Genomic DNA, 21908 nt, shown 5'->3' with positions numbered 1-21908 from the left:
AATTGGCCGCAAAATGGCATCCGATTTTTCCATGCAATTTTCGGCCGATTTCGTGGGCACCGTGGTAATACACAAGTACCGTTAAAAACCCCATGTTGACCTTTTGACGGTCGGCCTTGCCCATATCGACCTAATGCTTGTGTCGACCTAATGTCCTGTCGACGTAGACCCATGTCGACCTAGTGGCGTCCACCCAATGCTTGTCGACCTAGTTGGTGTAGACCTAACAACCCACACTCCTTTGTGGGCCCATAGCAAAATCTTGAAAGGGCTCCTCCCTTCCCCCTTCCCTCCCTCTCCATTACAATGCCACTTAGGAGGGGGCACAATAACGACTGAGGGGAGTAAGAGACAAAAGATGGTGTTGGGGAAAGAGAGAGAGAGAGAAAAGGGAAGAGATGGAGTGAGAGACGGGTGTCAAGGAGAGAAATGGTGAGATACATGGAGTGAGATAGCTTGTCAGGGAAAGAAAGGGAGAGAGCGGGGGAGATACATTACATTGAATGAGAAAGGATGTTAGGGAGAGAATGGGTCAGAGAGAGGGTTTCAGGGAGAGAAAGGTGGAGAGACAGGGAGTGAGAGAGAGGGGATGTCAGGAAAAGAATGGGGGAGAGACAGGAAGTGAAAGAGAGGGGGTGTCAGGGAGAGAGCAACAGCGCAAGGTACTGACTGTCAGAGAGAGGGAAAGTGTGGAGAAAGAGATGGGGGAGAGAAATAGAATTGAAAGAGAGAGCAGAGAATAGGAAGAGAGAAGAAGAGGGCTGGAGTGAGAGAGAGGAGGGAGTATGAGAAAGGGAGAGAGGCAGAAAAAGGGAGAGAAGGAGAGGAGGGGAAACAGAGGAGAAGAAGAGAGGGAGAGGAGGAGGAGGGGTGATAAAATGGGAAAGGGGGGAAGAGAAGAGGGGGAAAGGAGAAGGGGTGGAGAAGGGAAGAGGATTGGTTGGAGAGGGGGAGTGGTTGCAGGGGAGCAGAAGATAGGGAGCAAAGGAGAGTGGGAGAAGGGAGAGCAGTGGCTTGAAGAAGTTGTTACAATGTCACCAACAACAGCTTGTGATGCACGTTTCCAGCTCCCACTCCCTGGAACCAGGTCTGCTGCACATTCTACCCAGTGCCGGGGCTTCTCCTCCTCCTCCTGTGCCCTGGCACATGGTTCTCCACTCCCTGGTGCCAGTTTTTCTGCACATTCTAGCCAGCACTAAGTCTCCTGCACCCAGAGAATGGTCTCCAGCTCTCACTTCCTAAAGCCAGGAGCTACTGGCCTATGGCAAAAATAAAAAATTGCAAATTAGAGTTGCTATAGCTGCCTATCATACCATATTGAGCAATTAGAACCACAACTATTGAAATGCTTGTCCCCGACGCCATATCATCCTCGGTACTGTACATGCCCCTAACTTCTATAGGCTGCTTTGGCAACCTGAGCATGCACAGTATCGGCATTGGTACTGTACATGTGCTTACCCTAGATTCTATGGGCTATAGCCGAAGCAGCCCATAGAGGCATCCGGGAGGGAGAGGATGTCTTCCCAATCAGACTGCTTTTGGTGACAGGCAGATTGGAATTCCAGGAAGAAGCCATTTCCAGTCACAATGTAGCCAGTGCAGCCTCACAAACAGCATCTGGCTTCACTTAGCAGAGCGCAGTGGTGGATTTTATCTAGGTAAAAACCACCACTGATCATTATCATTCGTACACACTGAACAATATGCATGATAATATTGTTACCAATATAGTTATTGTGCATATCCAGGGCTGCCAAGGGAAATCCTGGGTCCCAGTACAACAACTTCCTGGGGCCCCCATGGACGGAGCTCCTCTGCAGACCCGTTGTTATACCGCTGCTTCCAAGGTGGATACAGGGACAAAAATTTACACCATAATGCCTATTACACGTCACACATCCATTACATATGTTATCACATGCCATAATGCTCATTACACGCTATGCCACACACCGTAGTGGGCAGTACACATTATGGCATACACCGTAAATACCTATTACATATTTTACCACATGCCATAATGCCCATTACATGTTATTCAACACACTGTAATGCTCATTGCACATTAGGGGGTCACTCATTGCCATGGGATTACCTGCTCTGACAGGGGTTAACATTCTCTGCCAGGGGTTAACATGCTCTTTGCCATGGGATTAACCTGCTCTGCCAGGGGATGCATGCTCTGCCCGGAGTTACATGCTCTGCCAAGGGTTAGATGTTCTGCCACGGGTTAACATGCTCATTGCCATGGAGTTACATGCTCTGCCAGAGGTTACATGCTGACTTCCAGTGTTGGATTTCAGCCCCAGCAACATGGAGGGAGGCAGCAGACACAGAACAACCAGCCACCCACCTTCTACCTTGGAACACAATGACCTGGACATGGGAGGGTAACCAGGTCTGGGACTGCTAGACTGTATACATGGCACCGACACCTGCTGCTGCTGGTGGCGGTTGGGATGGGAATGTGGGGAGCGGGGTGGGCTGGATTCTGTGGAGTCGGTGGTACTCCCACGGGAGGTGGCCTCTCTCTGACCCAGTTCCCCCTGGCACCCAGGTACTACATACTCAAAGTATCCTCCTGTCGCCGAGCCACGGTAAACTCCAAGTCATGTGGCTGGCTTTCAGCAGGCCCTGGAGTCGGAGAGTGGAACAACACAGAAGGACCTCTGTGATGCTGCTGCCCCCACACTGGCCCACATTCGCACTCCCAATGCTGCCGCTGAACAGCTGACTGGCGCTCTCAGACCCGGCGCACTCGCCACCAAATAAAAAAAACCTCTGTTTCCTAACCAGGGCCCCTCCTGACAGGCTCAGGCCTGGGGAAACTGTACCCGCCCCCCCTCCCTCTCGGCACCCCTGTGCATATCATCTGCCTTTGTGTGTAAGGGGCTTTAGCGTCCCATGCAGGTTAGAAGCATGTGTGGCTGTGCTTGGAAATGAATGCAGATCTTCGGCTCTATTCCAAGTTGGCTGCATCTATGATGCTGGAGATGGTTTCCCATGGTATAGTTTTAATTAAACACAGACTCCACCTTCCAGATGCAGTTCAGCAGAGATGTGCTTTCCAAGGAACATTCTTTCCATAGTGACAGAAAACATACAGTACAAGCGCCACATGAAATAAAGATAGTCGATGGCTCCTTACTTATTATTATTCATTTTATACTTTCTCCTAGAGAAATTTTAGGAGAAAAAAGTTTTCATTTATAAAAGGTCGGTGGTAAAGTGTCAGAAGTTTGGACATGTGGGGGGTGAAGTGGAGTTGACCATACACCACTTTTCAGAGAAAATCTTGCAGAAATGAAACATTGCACATAGGAAGGGGAACACGCATGTACAGGCAACGCAGACCTGATCATAAGAGGAAATCTGCCTATTTAGAGGTGTACCTACATCTTGTATAAACTTATTCGTACCTTGTTGTGTACTGTACCCTCTAACTTTATTTATGGATTATGCTTTGCCTCTTCTGCATTCACTTATCTTTTTACCCGTAAGATTGCTAGCAGACAGTGTTTTGTTTCAGGGCTTTACCTAGAGGTAGGCAGCAGTACCAAAGTTCAGGGTACTGGGCTTAGGTGTCAACAAAATCCCTGCCTGGTGCCATCTGAATATAATTGATAATGGAATATAATGGAATGGCACCGCGACCCTGCAGCCTAGCATGCCACCAACGAGCTTAGTGAAGCATCCTCAGCAGAGCCATATCACGGCACCACAAGGTAAAAGGCAAAATATTAGTTTGGGCCATAAAGTGGTTCTTGGCTCAAGTTCTTTGATGTGGCTGCCTCTGTGTATGTGGTGCTTCTACAGGGAATAAGAGTGAGAATGATTATATGCAGTGGTGTAGGCTTTACCAAATTTACCAGACACTTCCTAACATTGGCTGCCATATTCTGTTTATCTGTGTACCAGTCCTGGGCTGTCTCTGAACTTCCTGCTTTTGATGTTTTAGATCAGGGAGTAGCATAGTTTAGTTGCCTAAAACAGTGGTTGCTCATCTCCTGTTACCATATATACATGCATGCATGAGAAAGGTAACCTGCTTATCTGTGACAACTGGAGCTTAGTGTGTGTTTATACCTGGTGTACATGTAATTGGCATACATACTGATTACTTTTAGCTACAGTAGAATACAGATTCTGTGTCATGTTTACTACACACCAGTAAACAGATGTTATCATTAAGCAGAAAGTAGCTGTGAGCATAGGTTTTTATTTAGCTGAGGATACATAAGAGTCAACAAATGTTTGTGATGGCAAACAACTAAGTTTAACACCTCAACCGCTAGAGAAACTTACAGTTCTTCATAAAAACTGCAATCTCTATTTCAAGTAACAAAGTATTAATACTTTGTAATTAAACTATACCAAAACCCTTTCTATAGATGCTGTCATGTCCCACTATGTATGTGTTTTAATATGCTGTTCTGTTGCTGTTGCAGAGCTTTGCATCTTGTGAAAATTGTCCTTCCTGGTTCCTGTAGGGCCTCTGATGTCATCCCTGCCTGCCTTTCTTCCCATCTCTAGCTCATTGTGTGTCTGCCATTTTAACCTTCAGTTGATTCCTGTTGAGCTCTGGCAAATTATTATCTTTTCACCTACTGTTTTTGTGCATTATTAAAAGAATATCAGCTTGAAATAAACCCTCATCTGGATTCTTCACACATGCCTCTTCAGTTGAGTTGACACTGTCTGAAAAAGTCTCCTGGTGTAAGTACTGGTTCACTACAAACATACACAGATGAACTGTCTTAAAGGCCTTACATTTACAGCTTGATTATTGAGTCAGAACAGATGCCATATTATAAAACTACTTACCATACTACTGTACATAACAGCTGCTCTTCAGTGCTTACTATACAACTGCACCCTTCTTAAGTCCCAGACTTCCTGGGTATTGAGTAAATGTACTATATAAGGCAGTGGTTCCCAATTCCAGCCCCCAAGTACCCCAAACAGTTCACATATTCCAGGTCACCACTTGGATTTTTAAAATGTGACAGTTGGTGATACACAGTGCTCCTGCTGGTTGACTTGGAAAACCTAAACTGTTAGGGGTACTTGAGAACTGAGGTCAGGAACCACTATTAAAAGGCATGAGTAAATATACTAAATTTTTTAAATATCATTTATTTATCTGCACAATGAATGTTATTTCATTTTTTTTATTATTAAATAATATTAATTGGTACAAAATATTTACAATACAAACACATGTGAAAGCTTTAGATAGATTTTTTATTTATCATTTTTTAGGTTTTTTTTGCAAATTAAGTCTTTAGATTTTTTTTTTTTTTTTTTTTCAAATGATACAAATAAAGTAATTGTAATTCAACAAAGGGTGACCTGTTAAAATGCAGTTTAAAAACAGGTAAATACATTTATCATGTTTTCCTCTGAACACATCGGAGTACAAATGTAACAAAAAATTGTATGTCATCATAATGCTTAACTGCATTTTCCACAGAACTGGAGAAAATAAAATAAAAATGTCAACACTATTATAATTAAGACAATAACAAAAGTCAGTCAAACAAAAGAACACGGATCCTTCATAACAATGTAATTGTGCTCGTTCATTTGCCAATATCTGCTGCTTCTATTAGGCAACTTGGTAGCTGTGGATAATTGATCCAGAAACTTCAAGATGATCTGTGTCAAGAAAGCAGCGAGACAGTGGGGGAAAGGCAGTGCAGGCAGCGTCCAATCACTTTTCTCCAGCTCCTTAAAGAGCCGATTATAGGAAAGCAAAATAAGCAGAACACTGAAGTCTTCATTGTATATACACAAATATCAAGAAACAATTTGCATTGCTCGTAGTAGATGGAGGTGAAAAGTTTTTTATTTCCTTTCTCTGTCTCATTAGTGCAGTCATCCAGAATTTAGATATTCCAAAGCCACTTCGTAGCAAAATTTGTATTGATCCTGAGAAGAAAATACAAATATCCTGATTAGAACAATGAACACAATGTGGGTAGCAGACCGGCTAGAACTTCTCCCGTTAGGAATGATTTTCACTCCCTTTGAGTTAGGTCGATTTGTCTTGTCAGAGACAGGTAATTATTGAATATACTGTAGCTTCTACTGCATTTTAAAGTGTTACTATAAGTAAAACAATCAGTTTTAGGTTAATATACATTTTTATATATATATATATATATATAGATATATATCTATATATATCTAGAGAGAGAGAGAGAGAATATGATATATGGGCATAAATATATTATACTAATCAGACTTCCCTTATTATATAGGTCTTCGTCTAAAACAGACTCCGTATCAGTAATGGGTACAGGAACCATATAAAAAAAGATATAAAATCTAATATGGTATAGTACAGTCAAATAAAATACATTTATTAGAAATAACACAATAAAATTGTAAAAAAAATATTGAAAATTATTTTAAAAACACTCCAATGTGAATGGTACAGATGGGAGTTTACCAGATGTCTGTTGTTATAACTTCCCTTATGCAGCTAAGCAGCTAAAGGGTTGGAGTGCTGTGTTTGAAAACTTCAGAAGGGGGTTCCAGCGCTGGTGTATCTATAGAGAACCTGAAGGCGGGTTTGTCCGGAGAACCCAGGATACCTCACAAAGACGATCTTACAGGCGATTTATAACAACCGACATCTGGTAAACTCTCATCTGTACCATTCACATTGTGTTTGGAGTGTTTTTAAAACAATTTTCAATTGAGTTTTTACAACAATTTTTATTGTGTTATTTCTAATAATAGTAAATGTATTCTATTTGATTGTACTGGGCAGTACGGACGGTGTAATGGTTATCATTACTGCCTCACAGCGCTGAGGTCATGGGTTCGATTCCCACTATGGGCGGTATTCAATGAGCCTGATTCGCCATGTTTTTATGGCGAATTTGTGCTGTTTGGCGAATTTTTGACAAAAACGGTGAATCACCCTATTCAATGACCACATGGCGAATACATTTGAAGGTTTTTTTCGCCATGATTCACCGAGTAGCAATCGCTATCTTTTTATGGAGAAGTGGAATGTGAACTTTTAAAATAAAGTGTTTTGTTTTTTACATTTGGTGTCAAAAAATCAGGAATTTTATTCTGAGGAGGGGCATGCTACTTTTATTCATGTGCTGTAAGCACATGAATATATATTTAATTTTAAAAAAATATTTTTTTTTTTTACACAGCAGCCAGCAGGGGGCGCCGGAGCCGAGCCGCTCATTACATATTCATATATTCACTGCACTCGATCGTTACGATCGGGTATAGTGAATATACACTCCCCTGCTGGCACCCCCGGGGGGCAGCCTGTGCTGCCTGGCACCCGGGGAGCCCACCTGCCCCCCACAAACGTTCAGGGGCAGGCAGAGAGACTTCCATCTCTCTGCCTGGCACCCTCCTCAGGCTCCCTGCGGCATTCGCCGCAGGAGCTCATATTCGCCTGTCAGGGGCAGCGAGCCCCTGACACGTTGAATACCGGAGCCCGCTGGCTCCGGAACGTGGCGAATGTGCAGCGAATCCTAAAAAGGATTCGCTGCACCTCGCAGGTATTCTCATTGAATACCGCCCTATGGCTCTAACTGTGCGGAGTTTGTATATTCTCCCCGTGCTTGCATGGGTTTACTCCAGGTACTCCGGTTTCCTCCCACAATACCAAAAATATACTGGTAGGTTAATTGGCTTCCAACAAAATTAACCCTATAATGTCTGTGTGTGCGTGTGCATGTGGTAGGGAATATAGATTGTAAGCTCTACTGGGGCAGGGACTAATGTGAATGTTCAACTATACTCTGTAAAGCGCTGCGGAATATGTATGCGCTATATAAGGAACTGTTAATAAATACTATACCATATTCAATTTTATATCTTTTTTATATTGTTCCTGTACCCATTACTGATACAGAAAGCCTGTTTTAGGCAAAGACATATATAATAAGGGAAGACTTGTTTTATATTATTCTCTTAGGGATAGGTAAATCACTGTAATTTCACCTGGAACCTCACCAGTGATGCTTTATACCAGCACAGAGTCACCTTATCCTTTATATATCCATTGTATTTACAGTTATCTGGGGAGTAACATTAGGTGAGAGTGCTGCAGGTATAGAAACTATTTCAGCGCCCAGGAGTCTGGACTCAAAATATCTTTACCAATTATACTAATCAGCCTGCTCAAAGACAATGCTTCGAAAGCTAGTACATATAGATTTACTTGCTGCCAACAGATGGCAGTGTAAGTCTGCTTGAAGCAAATGCTGTCAGTGTTTCGGAGCCACACAGACACTAGACATATATATATATATATAGATGATATCATACCATGCTATACAGTGTATGAGGAGAACTAGCAATACTGTAGAATATCACATTGTAGCACTTAGCATCTTAAATAATGACAGGCATATTCACCATACCAAATATTAGTATTATTTTTAATAGTTTCAATCTACAGTAGCATATGGAGATATCATCTGCTAGGGTGAGACGACTTCCCAGCTTTTTCATGTTATGACACATGACTTCAAAAATGTGACACATCTGTGTTAAATATTATGTTTTTACAATGATAATCTTGATAAAAGTAACACCAAGACAAATGACAGCTATTTCATGGGAATTGTAAGAAAACATGTTTGATGGAAGCAAATGTACTCTGGCAAAAGTGTGCAATATATTTAGTTCTTACACCATATTATTATTATTATTATTATTATTATTATTATTATTATTATTATTATTATGTGGTGGTGGTTTTACCTCCACAGGTAATATCTGTCACTGTGCTCAGTGTCAGTGAAGCCAGATGCAGTCCATGGGAGTGCACTGGCTTCACTGTGACAGGCAGTGACTTTTTGAAGTCTGACCTGCCAGTCTCCAGGCACACACAAATCCCACACACAGCATACATACACCCAACACACATATAAACATCATTACATACACATCATACACACAGGAAAAAATACATAGCATACATCGGAGTTGCCCATCCTCCCGCATTCAGTGGGAGGCTCCTGTTTTTTTACCAGAGCCTCCGGCTGCCCCGCTAATCTCCTCCCCTATCAGATCTTGACGATTCCTCACCGACATTTTGGACTGCACATGCGCAAGTCCGGAAATTCCAGGGGCAGAGCCTACACAAGACGCTGGCCACTGCAGGGATATTGATAGCAGTGGCAGGAGCTGGGAGAGGGTAATGTAAGTGAAAGCTCTGGCTGTAGGGGGTGCTCAGTGGCGGGGATAGTGGGAGGTGGCTTCCAGTATGCGCAATGCAATTTAGTCATCCAGCAGCGCCGGGAGGCCCGGACAACAAAGGCACACTCCCACTCTGCTGCTAGAGTCCAATGCTCCTGCCAGCTGATCCCCAGTGGTGCTGCTGTACACAGGAAGTTCTCCTGCTTCAGCAACAATCTATTATCAAAGGCCCCGCCCCTCCCCCTCCCATGTTTACCACTGTATGTAATGGGTAAGTTAGGGAAAGATTCTTCTTCTTATTAAAACTTATTTTTCTTATCTTCCTTTTACAATCTCTGTCATTGTCTGTCTCCTTGGTTCTCTTACTGTGGGCAAGAGGCACCACTAATTATGTGTTTAAGGGTTATTACTATTGTATGTGGGTATTTTGTGCATAAGCAGCACTTCTGCTGTGGGCATGGGGGCCAATTCAACCTTGCATGCACAACTATGAATTCGGGGCCTGGACGTTGGTGGGCATATTGCGCATGCGCCTTGTCAGTAATACACATGTGCAGGGCCTGGCTGTGAACGCCTTCGGTAAATTTCACTTCTCGACGATGCTCTTGCAGCCTGACTGACAGGCGGGGAGGAGGGTGGATCCCGGCATTTCATGGTCGTGCCCACAAAAACAGTGTGTGCAGCGCTACTCCTGTGGGAATTATGTGTGTAATCAGCGTTACTCCTGTGGGCATTGTGTGCTTAAGCGGCGCTACTGCTGTGGAAATTATGTGCCTAAGTGGCGCTACTCCTGTGGGCATTGTGCACAAGCGGCGCTACTCCTGTGGGCACTGTGCACATAAGCAGCACTACTCCTGTGGGAATTATGTGTGTAATCAGCACTACTCCTGTGGGCATTGTGTGCATAAGCGGCACTACTCCTGTAGAAATTATGTACCTAAGTGGCGCTACTCCTGTGGGCATTGTGTGCCTAAGTGGCGCTACTCCTGTGGGCATTGTGCATGTAAGCAGTGCTACTCCTGTGGGAATTATGTGTGTAAGTGGTCCTACTACTGTGGGCATTGTGTGCCTGTGGTGCTACTACTGTGGGCATTGTGTGCCTAAGCGGCGCTACTCCTGCGATCATTGTGTGTGTGGATACTCCTTGCAACATTGTGTGTGCAAACAACGCTACTCCTCCGGGAATTGTGCGTGTTTGAGCTTGTGTGTATGTGGTGCTATTACTGTGGGCATTGTGCGTAAGGGGCACTACTGCTGTGTCATGCCCCCCACAGAGGTGAAAATGGGGCATGACCTCACATTAGTGCCACGATGATAGGAAATACCCCTGAAGACTCCTCCCATTTCCCGGCGTGCATAGGTCCATTTTTGACTTGCCGAAAAGTTGGGAGGTATGGAAAGTGGGCTGAAATCTCCTTGAAACTACTTTTCAAAAGTAGTCAAGTATGGCATACATGCATACATAACACACCCAACATAAATACATACATTTCATACACAACACACACACGGCATACATACACAACACACAGCAAAATACATACATACATACATTCATACATACATACACAACACACACATCATACATGCATACATAATACACACACGCTTACCAAGATCAGTCACTACTGGTGTCCATGTGAGCGGAGCTGCTGCTGCTAGACATACTCAGCAGCTCCCTCTGCTGGTCATTGTGGAATGAATACTGCTAGCTCCGGAGCTCTTAGTGAGGAGCTGTAGCTGTTCCCCTATCCAATAGCACAGGGGTCCTCAGCCAGTGCAGAGACTGAGATAAGCATGTATCTGTCTGCAGTCTGCACAGGGCCCCTAAGGGACAGGGGGGCTCTGGTCCCCACACATTCTGCCACACTGTAGTCCCACACATTTGGCCATACTGTAATGCCCCACATTATGCCCCACTGTAGACCCCACACATTATGCCAGACTGTACCAACCCATATTATACCACATTGTGCTCACACGGTATAGCTATAACGTTATCTTTAATTTAATCAGGTGATTATCTTCACAGCTTTGTCACGCATTCACATTATTACAATTTAAACTAGGGGTAGGGATGGCCTTCAACCATCGATGATTTGAAATTATTGATGGTTTATGGCCAATGTCGAATGCTTTTGCCATCGATGTGGGAGAACCACATGGTTTCCATACATTGATGGCACAGGAGAACTGATGTTTCCTTTTTTTTTTTTCAAGGTGCCAGGACAGAAAGCATAGCTCTGTTCCCTGACACCCAGAAGTCCCATCCCCGAGTTCTGATTGGCCCACGGACCATTCAGTCAAATATAATGGATGGCCATTGATAGCTAAAACTATCAATGGTTATCCATCAAATAGTTTACGACTATCGATGGCTGGGTGCAGAATCGCATCGATGTCAATCATCAATGGTGTCTGCACCAATGCCCATCCCTAACTAGGGGTTCCTTTATCTATAAAAACTTTTTAAAAAATTCACAGACAGAGACTCATTGAAAACAAATTATTTGGGCACTAGTGTAAACTGTGTAAACTAAATGTCTAAATACCCCTTTAGCTAAAAAACATCAATGGTCAATTTCTAGACACATACAAACATAGTTTGTATGCACAAATTACTGTATATTTTTCCTACTGTATGAGAAACGGTTCTAATGTATATACTTTATTCCTAAGTACACATTTTATTTGTTATAACTGTAGCAGTTACAATTAAATGCAATGTTTTTCAAGTTACAACAAAGGTTGGATGGCTGGGAACACTCATAAAATGCATAATTTAAAAATCTGGCAATTCATTTCACAATGTTCCCTTTTGTGAATATATACACAAGCTCTGTGGGAAGAATATTAACAACTGCTCACAATACAAAATTTGAAAACTAATGAGAAATATATTGAGTGGAGAACTTTTCAGGTAAAGCAGCCATACAAGTCTGGGAATGTGAAGTGTTCTTGTATAGAGATAAACAAATGCAAGGTCCTTGGTTCATAATCAGAATACCATCTATTGTCTACTTACACAGCAGCATTATCAATAGGCAAAACTTACTATAGTTTTTGGTGTCATGGAAATTGTATTATTACTTTTCTGAAGCCGCGCCAGTAATTTAAAGTGGTATTATACTTGGTGACACAATGTTATGGCAGGGTTTTTGTTGTCACGTATTAATTGTCTAACCAGCATATTTTGAAAATGAATGTTGTTCATTGTATTTCAATCAAAATAGTTGTTTCCCAGCGAATGAAAACAATTGCATTTACCCTCTGATTTTTTGTTTTTTCTTCTAAGTTTGGTGCCTGGAGCTGCTACAAATGTAAATCTCATGAACAAAATACATATACTGCTTCACCTGAAAATCAGTGATCTTTTGTACCTGATTAAAAACAGGCCACTAAAAAGGATGGATTCAGGTTTTGTCTCAGAAGGTCATTTTAACACTTGAGAAGACACAACAGGCCAGCTCGAGCACACCAGCTAAATGTAGTTGAACTAATGATAACAGTAATGCTCATTGTAATGTACTGTTATAATGAATGTACTATAGCACAGCGTGGAGATGAACTCAACAGGCAGAAAGTGAGCTTACAGTCTATTCGTCAGCAACATGGATGAAGCCATTTTGAGATAAAAAATGAAGGGACTGTACTTTATGGGGTCACATAAAATAAAGATAAAAAACTTTGAAGGGCAATTTTCTTTGTTTAAATGTGGCTATGTACCCAGCTTTGTTGCTTAATAAAAGTGAGTACATACAATGGTTCTGAGCTGTAAATGTGCCACTGTCCTACCTGCGGTCCACCATATCCCATGGTGGTGTGTGTGTGTGTGTGGGGGGGGGGAGTTGGGAAAGCCTCTCTTACTTGTTGCTTAGCTTAGTAGAGCATTGGTGAATAGTGTCTATTCAACAGGTGAGAGACAGGCGGCATTCCAGCAGCTCATGGAGCACTTGGCATGCCCCAACAGTGACAAAGATGGCAGCGTTGCTCTCAATTGCGACACTATTCGGGAGACCGAGCCCCCATATATCAGACCACACCCCTCTCATCTGAGGTCACACACCCTTTTTCAGAGGGCAGGAGACTATTTCCCAGACCTAAAAGTTAAGAGGTATGCAATTGTCTCACTGAGGAAATGTATTTGTGCTGGGAACCCTGGACACCACCAGCCTAAAAACAGCGATGAATGCAAGAGACAAGATCAACACAGAACTAGGCTATTCACTTAGGAAAGGGCCTATTTGAGTGACAGCCATGATCCGGTTACAGAACAAACGTTGTAGGTTGTGTTTTACAATTTGAAGTTAGAAACCTCAATAAGTTACAGTAGTCTATTCTCTTTCCTGCTTGAGAACTTGTTCCGTAAATTCCTGGAATGGTTCTACTATAGTGTGTGTAGTTACAGTATGAAGCTTTAACAAGATATTGTTTATGTAAACAACTTTGCAGTATTTTTGTACACAGCCTTATGCTGGACTACACTATGATGCTTATTAAACCTCTCTACTCAATATTTGGCTTCTGTTTCTATTCTATACAAGTGATGAGATCTTGGATTTGTATCTCATACCTTAAAGTAAACTCCAGAAACCCCCAGGAAACATCTCTTGATTTGGATTCCCCATCCCATGGTGAGGAAATGCTTCTAATTTTGTCAGTCATTTCCTCTGTATACAAGAATGTCTGCTGCAGCTGAGATAATGAGGCATTTGTATTCAGTGACAAAATGAGACAAACTTACCAAGAGGTCAACCATATTAGGCTTATTGTTCCTAAGTGTCTTCACAGCATGGAACACGTCAACTGCCCTCTGGTGCTGGAGCATTTCACAAACGATGCTAATTGCTGCAAATGTACCACTGCGACCGCCTCCATTTCTGTGAAAGGAAGAGTAAAAGGTGACTTGGCCTGTGCTCCCTTTGCATTTCTGTGAAATAACATCGCCTTGCGCCAGATGAGCTTCACTTAAAATCCACATGAGCTAAATGATTGACTTGAGTTCTACATACTGCATATAATTATCCCAAACTTTTATGGAGAGCTCTGTACCCTAGATAAGTGATAACAGAACCGGCTTCAATGATATTTTCATTAGAGGCTGGGATATTTCCAGGGATGCCTTCAGAATTTGCAGCAATGTCTTAGGAACACATATGCATTGAAGTTCTGTGCTCTAAAAAGTATGTATTTTTGGAACATAATCTGTGACCATCTGGACTGGTCTTAGAATATGCAAAGTTGTCACATATCTATATCAATATGGAACTCTGAACATCGAGTTGATTAAGCTAGTTGTTATATTATACATGCAATGGATTATAACTTCCAAATAAAAGAATAGCGGTGTCAGCAGATACATTTGTCAAAATAAGTTACATTTTTGGAGACCATAAACTGACCATTTAGAACAGTGGTTCCCAAACTCCGTCCTCAAGGAACCCCAACAGTGCACATTTTTCAGGTCTCCCAGATTCACAAGTGAAACACTTATCTCCCCCTGAGGAATACACTGTGGGTGAGATTTAATAGGATGAGAGATTCAGAAAGTGAGAGATTTGGTAAGAAATCTCTAGTTTTTTTAAAGTGGCAATCATTTACACTGCTAAATCAAACTGGTTTTGCAGTGTAAATGATTGCCGCTTTAAAAAAAACCTGGAGATTTCTTACCAAATCTCTCACTTTCTGAATCTCTCATCCTATTAAATCTCACCCTGGGTGTCCAGTCACCTGGCTTGGGAGCAGAAGAAGGCTCGGGTGACTTGGTGCTGCAACATGCTGGTCAGTTATGGTAGCAGTTGCTCAAACTCTGTATTGGGAGATCGTCAGTGGCATTGAATTGTGGACCTTCAGTTGTAACCCCAAAACACAGTTGGCCCAGTGGACACCATTGGAGGTGCGCCACCATTCTGATGTGAACACAGCCAAGCAGTTGGTTTCTGTTTTTGTGGCCAAGACTGGTCATGTAGCCACCATACCACTCATACAATAGTACATCATCGGGGACTGGTATCCAACCAATGCCTGCCACAAGTGTCATACACCATTTCCAGGCACCGCCCAAGAATTTACACTTGTAGTGTCCGTCTCCATCAGGACAATGCACCTACCCACAGGTGGCAGATTTTCTGGCCCATTAATAAATCTAGGACCCAAAATCAACCACCCAGGCCTAGACCTCTGTAACTTTTTGTGTTTCCACAAATCAAACACAAGATGTAAGGGATTTGTTTTAGGTCACTGGAAGCTGCAGTGGAGACCTTAATCAATTATGTAGAAAGAACTGCTTAACACACACACTGGCATACTGCCTCCATGCACAGCGATACGCATGACTCATAATAACTATGCATCTGCACATGTGCTGTATGCACACACTGGCATACTGCCTCAATGCAGTAATCTGTGTGACTCAGAACAAGTATCTTCTGCACATGTACTGTATGTACACATTGGTATACTGCATCCATGCAGAGATCTGTGTGACTCAGAATAAGTATCATCTGCACATGTACTGTATGCAGACATTTGCATGCTGCCTCCATGCACAGAGATCCGTGTGACTCAGAATAGCTATGCATCAGCATGTGTGCTTACATGCACACACTTTAATACTGCCTCCATGCACAGAGATCCGTGTGACTCAGAACAACGATGCATCATTATGTGTGCTTACATGCAAACACTGGAATACTGCCTTCATGCACATATATCCGTGTGACTCAGAATAACTATGCATCATCATGTGTACTTACATGCACACACTGGAATACACAGAGATCCGTGCGACTCAGAATAGCTATGCATCAGCATGTGTGCTTACATGCACACACTGGAATACTGCCTTCATGCACAGATATCACACACTGGAATACTGCCTCCATGCACAGAGATCCGTGTGACTCAGAACAACTATGCATCATCATGTGTGCTTACATGCACACACTGGAATACTGCCTTTATGCACAGATATCCGTGTGACTCAGAATAACTATGCATCATCATGTGTGCTTACATGCACACACTGGAATACTGCCTTTATGCACAGATATCCGTGTGACTCAGAATAACTATGCATCATCATGTGTGCTTACATGCACACACTGGAATACTGCCTTCATGCACAGATATCCGTGTGACTCAGAATAACTATGCATCATCATGTGTGCTTACATGCACACACTGGAATACTGCCTTCATGCACAGATATCCGTGTGACTCAGAATAACTATGCATCAGCATGTGTGCTTACATGCACACACTGGAATACTGCCTTCATGCACAGAGATCCGTGTGACTCAGAATAACTATGCATCAGCATGTGTGCTTACATGCACACACTGGAACACTGCCTTCATGCACAGAGATCCGTGTGACTCAGAATAACTATGCATCAGCAGGTGTGCTTACATGCACACACTGGAATACTGCCTTCATGCACAGAGATCCGTGTGACTCAGAACAACTATGCATCATCATGTGTGCTTACATGCACACACTGGAATACTGCCTTCATGCACAGATATCCGTGTGACTCAGAATAACTATGCATCAGCATGTGTGCTTACATGCACACACTGGAATACTGCCTTCAGCACTCAGAATCGGCCCTGCAACGTCTGTCTCTCACATGAGTATTTAAACTCTCTTTAGTTGTCATCTGCATCTACATACAGTAATTCATATATAGTTGTGATTATCAATAACTCAGTATTATACATTTACTAGTATTTTAAGTTTAACTTCCTAATATATTTAATAACGTGATAAAATAACCACTAATAATAGACAAATTATAATTGCGTCTACTGATGTAGGAAAATTTCAGCTGTAACCTTATTCAGAGATATTTAAATCTAAATGCTAGGACACAAACACAGTGAAATACCAATCCCACATCTCCCGAGCCAGACTTTTATTTTATTCTTCTTTAAAAAGCCTCTTTTTAAAGGTTACTTCAGTCTCCCTCAACAAACCAGAACATACTTCAATCTTACTAGAAGGTTAGTCACTTACATGAAAGAGATTTCAAGCATATTCACTGCTTGTTTCAAAGCTTTCAATGCAACTAAAAGGTCACGTCTGACCTTAAGGGATACAAACTTGATGGAGCCTTCTCAAATGTAAAATCACTTCTATAATCCATGAGATTTACATGGAACAATAGGAGATGCTGAAGGGGCCTCCTGCTGGCAGTCAGACAGAGTAGGAGAGAATAAACTGGAGGCTGGGTCCATTGTGCATTTAACTTGTGTAACGTAACCTGCACAATTTCATAGTTAATGATCAAAAGCCTTTTCTAACACACATACCTGCTGGATATGGCAACACATTACAACTGAAATGGTTCAGCTGTGTGACAATATAGAGTGTAAAGTTAAGCAAAGTCTACTTTTCCATTGACCTGTACAATCAGGAAATGGCTGCAGTCTCCAAACCAATGTCGGGTATACAACATATGCATACACACATAAGCAGGGCCAATGTATGCTTCCCAGCACCCTAGGCAATGCTTCAACCTACTGACCCCCTTCCGCAACTCCACACTGCCACCATTACACACTTTGCAGCCCCTCAAGTGAAAGTGTAGAGGTGGTGTATCAGAAGTTGGACAGCCGGCACCTGCATTAAGTACAACAAGAATGTCTTCTTCATACACATCCGTCATTTTGTGATATGCCTAAAACTACCTAATAAGGGGTACTGTGGGGTGTTGGTTTGTATTTAGAAAGTAGTGGACGGCAAACTAAATAAGGGGCACATAGGGGTCAATATATCACCACTCGCATCTGAGGATACGGCTGGTTGTAAATAACCCCTTAAGTGCCCCTCACTGCTGTGATAATGGCCCAACTCTCAATGCCATAATTGACTAAACTGCATGGATGTGGGTCTCCGCAGCAATATCTGGGTATTTTTCATGAAAACAGGGCTTACTTTACATTTTTGTTTTTAGTAAATTTGTCAGGATCACATTTCCTATTATAAGTAGTGGCAGTTTTTACCTATGGGCTGCAAGGCTGCAGCCCCCCCCCCCCCCCCCAAGTAAAATCTGCTACTGTTCTCTGCCTAAGTGAAGCCAGATGCAGTCTGTGAGACTGCTCTGGCTTCAATGTGACTGGCAGTCCTATTGGAAGTCCGACCTGCCAGTCACTCAAGGCAGTCCCATTGGAAGGTGTTCCCAGGGCTGCCAAGAGAAATCCTGGGCCCCGGTACAACAGCGTCACGGGGCCCCCCTGGAGTAGCAAGCGACAGAAAAGAGGTGTGGCCATTAAAGGATATAGGGGTGTGTACCACACCATATACCCTTTATGCAACACAATAGTAGACCCCTTATACTTGCCCCTTACACATTATGCTACACAGAATGAGCCAAAATTCACATGGAATGTCTTAAAAGTCACATTATGCCACATGGAATGACACAAAATTCAAATTATTCTACACAGATTGAGGCAAAATTCATTGAGAGTGAGAGGAATGGTGGGGATGCAGGGAGAGAGATGGCGGGGACAAAGGTGCATAGAGCAGGATGGCGGGATGCAGGGACAGAGACGGTGGTGACGAAGGACCAGACGGTGGGGACAGAGATGGTGGGGACGCAGGGACAGAGACAAAGTAGGTCTAGAAGGTCATTTCTACAGAAATCTTGGGGCCGGTACACCAATATCACTGGGATTGAAAAATGCTGAAACCCGGTATTCCCGGGATCCAGGGATTGGCCTTCCTAAAAGAAAATTGCCCCCTGTGCCCCCACACTGACTTGCTGACTTGCTTCACCGTGTAGCAGTCGCCATCGTTTTAAGGCGAACTGGAATGTGAACTTTTAAAATAAAGGGTTTTTTTTCAATTCCGTGTAAAAAAATCTGAAATCTTACAGCACATGAATATATATTACATATTTTTTTTGGTACTCTTTACCTAGAAGGGCGCCCATTGCGGCCATCGCATGCACTAAAAAATCGCATGCGATGCGACCGACGCGATGACCGCGATTTCCCATAGGGAACAATGTTAAATGTCCCAATTGACCCGATTTCCCATAGGGAACAATGTTAAATGTCCCAATTGACCCGATTTTCCATAGGGAACAATGTTAAATGGCCCACAGAGGCCAAATAGGCATCCTGAAGTGTGAAATGGCCCCCCCAATTGTTAACGCCACCCCACGATCAACGTCAACCCGAAGCGTGGCGAGCGCAGTGAGCCCGCGAGGGGCGGCGGTACGCATCCTCCGACCTTTTCATACCCCCACTATCCACGTCGGTGTGGAGTTGAGAATAGAAAGTGTGGCGAGCCACCGAGCCCGAAGCGCGGCGAGCGCAGCGAGCCCCACGAGGGGACGTGGACACCTGTGAAGCCCGCGAGGGGACGCGTATACCTGTGAAGGTGGTCCCTTCAGGGTCCCTGATTTTTTTTCCTTACGATGCCCACGATCAAAATCGTGGGCGCCCTTATAGGTAAAGAGTACCTTTTTTTTTTTACACATAAGCCAGCAGGGGGCGGGGAGCCCCTTATTACATATTCATATATTCACTTCACACTGCTCCCGCTCATTACATATGCACGAGCGGGAGCAGTGCAGCGGCTCCCTAACCGCGTCCCCTGCTAGCTCTCCGGGGGGGCTAGCTTCTGCTGCCTGTATCCCCGGGAGCCCTCCCCCCTCCACACACACACATTCCGGCACAGGTGGGGAGACTTCCATCTCCCTGCCTGCTGCCGTCCCCCGGCTCCCGGTTAAAATTCGCTGTCAGGGGCAGCCCCAGCGGCGTTGAATAGGGTAACAGGGAGGGCTGGCAGCGAATGCTCCAGCCCTCCGGAAGACGGCCACTGTGCAGCGAATCCTAAACAGGATTCGCTGCACATCGCGATAACTGTCATTGAATACTGCCCTGTGTTGAAATCCTCTATGTGTGCGGCATCACAAAGGTACCCTGGAGCTTGCGCAGTTAGATCAGGGCACATGCGTAGTCTACTGATAACCACTCAGTTGCGTATACATTGTCATACAAATCAGAATCAAGCCATGTGACAGACCTTAAGAAAATACAGCAATTTGGATTTTTGAACAACAAAAATAGTTATTCAAAAAGTTGCATTTAAGTGCTGAGGATAATTAACAAACTTATGTACAGCACCAGCAGGTTTATTCATTAATTATGACAGCTGCTAAGATCAAACATGAACACGTTTGTGCGTAGCTGTTCCGTTGCCTCAATAAATAAGTCTGGCAAGATTGCAGGTAGAATATAAATGACATTGTCATATGACATATTTTCACAAATTATCTTTTAATATATTATTTCAGCTACTTACAAGCAGTGTACAACTGTTCGCCCTTCTCCGCCATTGTACTCTTCCTGCCACTTGTCCACTTGACGAATAAGTTTTAGAAAAGACCTTTTAGAGACCGGTGTATCTCTGTACATTGGCCAGCCCAGGAACTGAAACTGCTGGACCATGCGGTATCCATCCTGAGGCTGAAAGCGCAACACAAAGTGCATTGTGTATAATAAGATGAACCCTTACCATGTAAAGAAATGTCTTATAATGTACTCAACAAAACAATTTAAGATTACGATTAGCATGGTAGGGGTGGTGGATACGAAAGAATGGAAAATTACATATAGGGGGAAATTTACTAAGATGTGTATTCTACTTCCCATGTGATGTTGCTATGGGCAACCAATCAGATCATGTCTACTATCTTCTAGAGGTGCTAAATAAATAAGAAGTAGATTCTGATTGGTTGCCCATAGCAACATCACATGTGAAGTAGAATACATATCTTAGTTAATGTCCCCCATAATATCTATAGTAACCATTTAAAAAAGTAAAATAGCAGGTAAATTGTTTTAGTTTGTTACTATAAATGTAAAATTTTATATTTACCCTTGAAGCGTTATAGATCCTAAATATTCGGCTTATGATGTCTTCTTCTAAGTCAGCAGACACAAACTCCACCTGAATGGGGCCATGTCTGTGTACTCCATTTTCTGGCCAGTACTGCGGACACAACTGTAAGAGGACACACATCCTTAAAAACCATCACCTGTATATGCACCGCCATATTTCCATATAGAAATTACACCTGTCATAAACATATCCTGGAGATGAAGATTCAATTCCCTGACCTTCTGTACAATCAACTCTTCCAATATGATAGAAATACCTTTTAAGCCCCCGTACACACACAACCAGGAGTTCTCAAACTCTTCTGTGATATCCCACTTTGCGAATTAGTGAGATCGCTGTGCAAATTGATGTGTACGGCTAAAAATCTATTCGCAATAATGCAAATATGTCCAAATCCCATCGTAACAGGCGCACCATCGACAGATTTTTGCAAAGGGCACACGTCATCGCAGGTTCAGAGTCACCAGAGACTTACTTGGCGGTCTGATGGAAAAAGGCATATCAGGCCTGGAGCTGACGTCACACACCCTCACATAAAACACTCAGGCGCTGAATTACCATTGCGCATACACACTGGACGATATTAGAACTGAGATCGCTCAGAAGGGCCAAAAAGAGCAATACTGTTTACGCTGTTTTACTGTTAACGCTTAGTATGTATAGGGTTTTACAGATGGATTTAGATGTCTTTTCCTTTCTATCTGAATGTATTAAAAAGATCACAGAAGTAAATCTGTAACATGATGTGTAGTCAAGATCATCATGATATGGTCTATTGACATCTTTATTGCACTGTAGAACAG

The 21908-nt window shown here is 43.1% G+C and overlaps 1 protein-coding gene across 10 annotated transcripts in view; it reads right to left on the bottom strand.

The window, feature by feature from the left end:
* Nucleotides 1–5228: 5228 nt before the first annotated feature.
* Nucleotides 5229–21908, bottom strand: part of PTPRM (protein tyrosine phosphatase receptor type M) — a 647098-nt gene continuing 630418 nt past the window's right edge. For all 10 annotated transcript variants that reach the window (XM_083187611.1, XM_083187612.1, XM_083187613.1 and 7 more), the window contains 4 exons: nt 21082–21207; nt 20506–20669; nt 13934–14069; nt 5229–5934 (listed from right to left, as the gene is read on the bottom strand). In XM_083187611.1, coding sequence (XP_083043737.1) covers nt 5881–5934; nt 13934–14069; nt 20506–20669; nt 21082–21207 — 480 coding nt within the window. In that variant the 3' untranslated portion in view covers nt 5229–5880. The remainder of the gene's footprint in view (nt 5935–13933; nt 14070–20505; nt 20670–21081; nt 21208–21908) is intronic.

Source organism: Crinia signifera, chromosome 5 (assembly GCF_055691185.1).
Source record: "Crinia signifera chromosome 5, ASM5569118v1, whole genome shotgun sequence".
Taxonomy (NCBI): Eukaryota; Metazoa; Chordata; class Amphibia; order Anura; family Myobatrachidae; genus Crinia; species Crinia signifera.
This window is presented reverse-complemented; position numbering and strand designations above follow the sequence as displayed.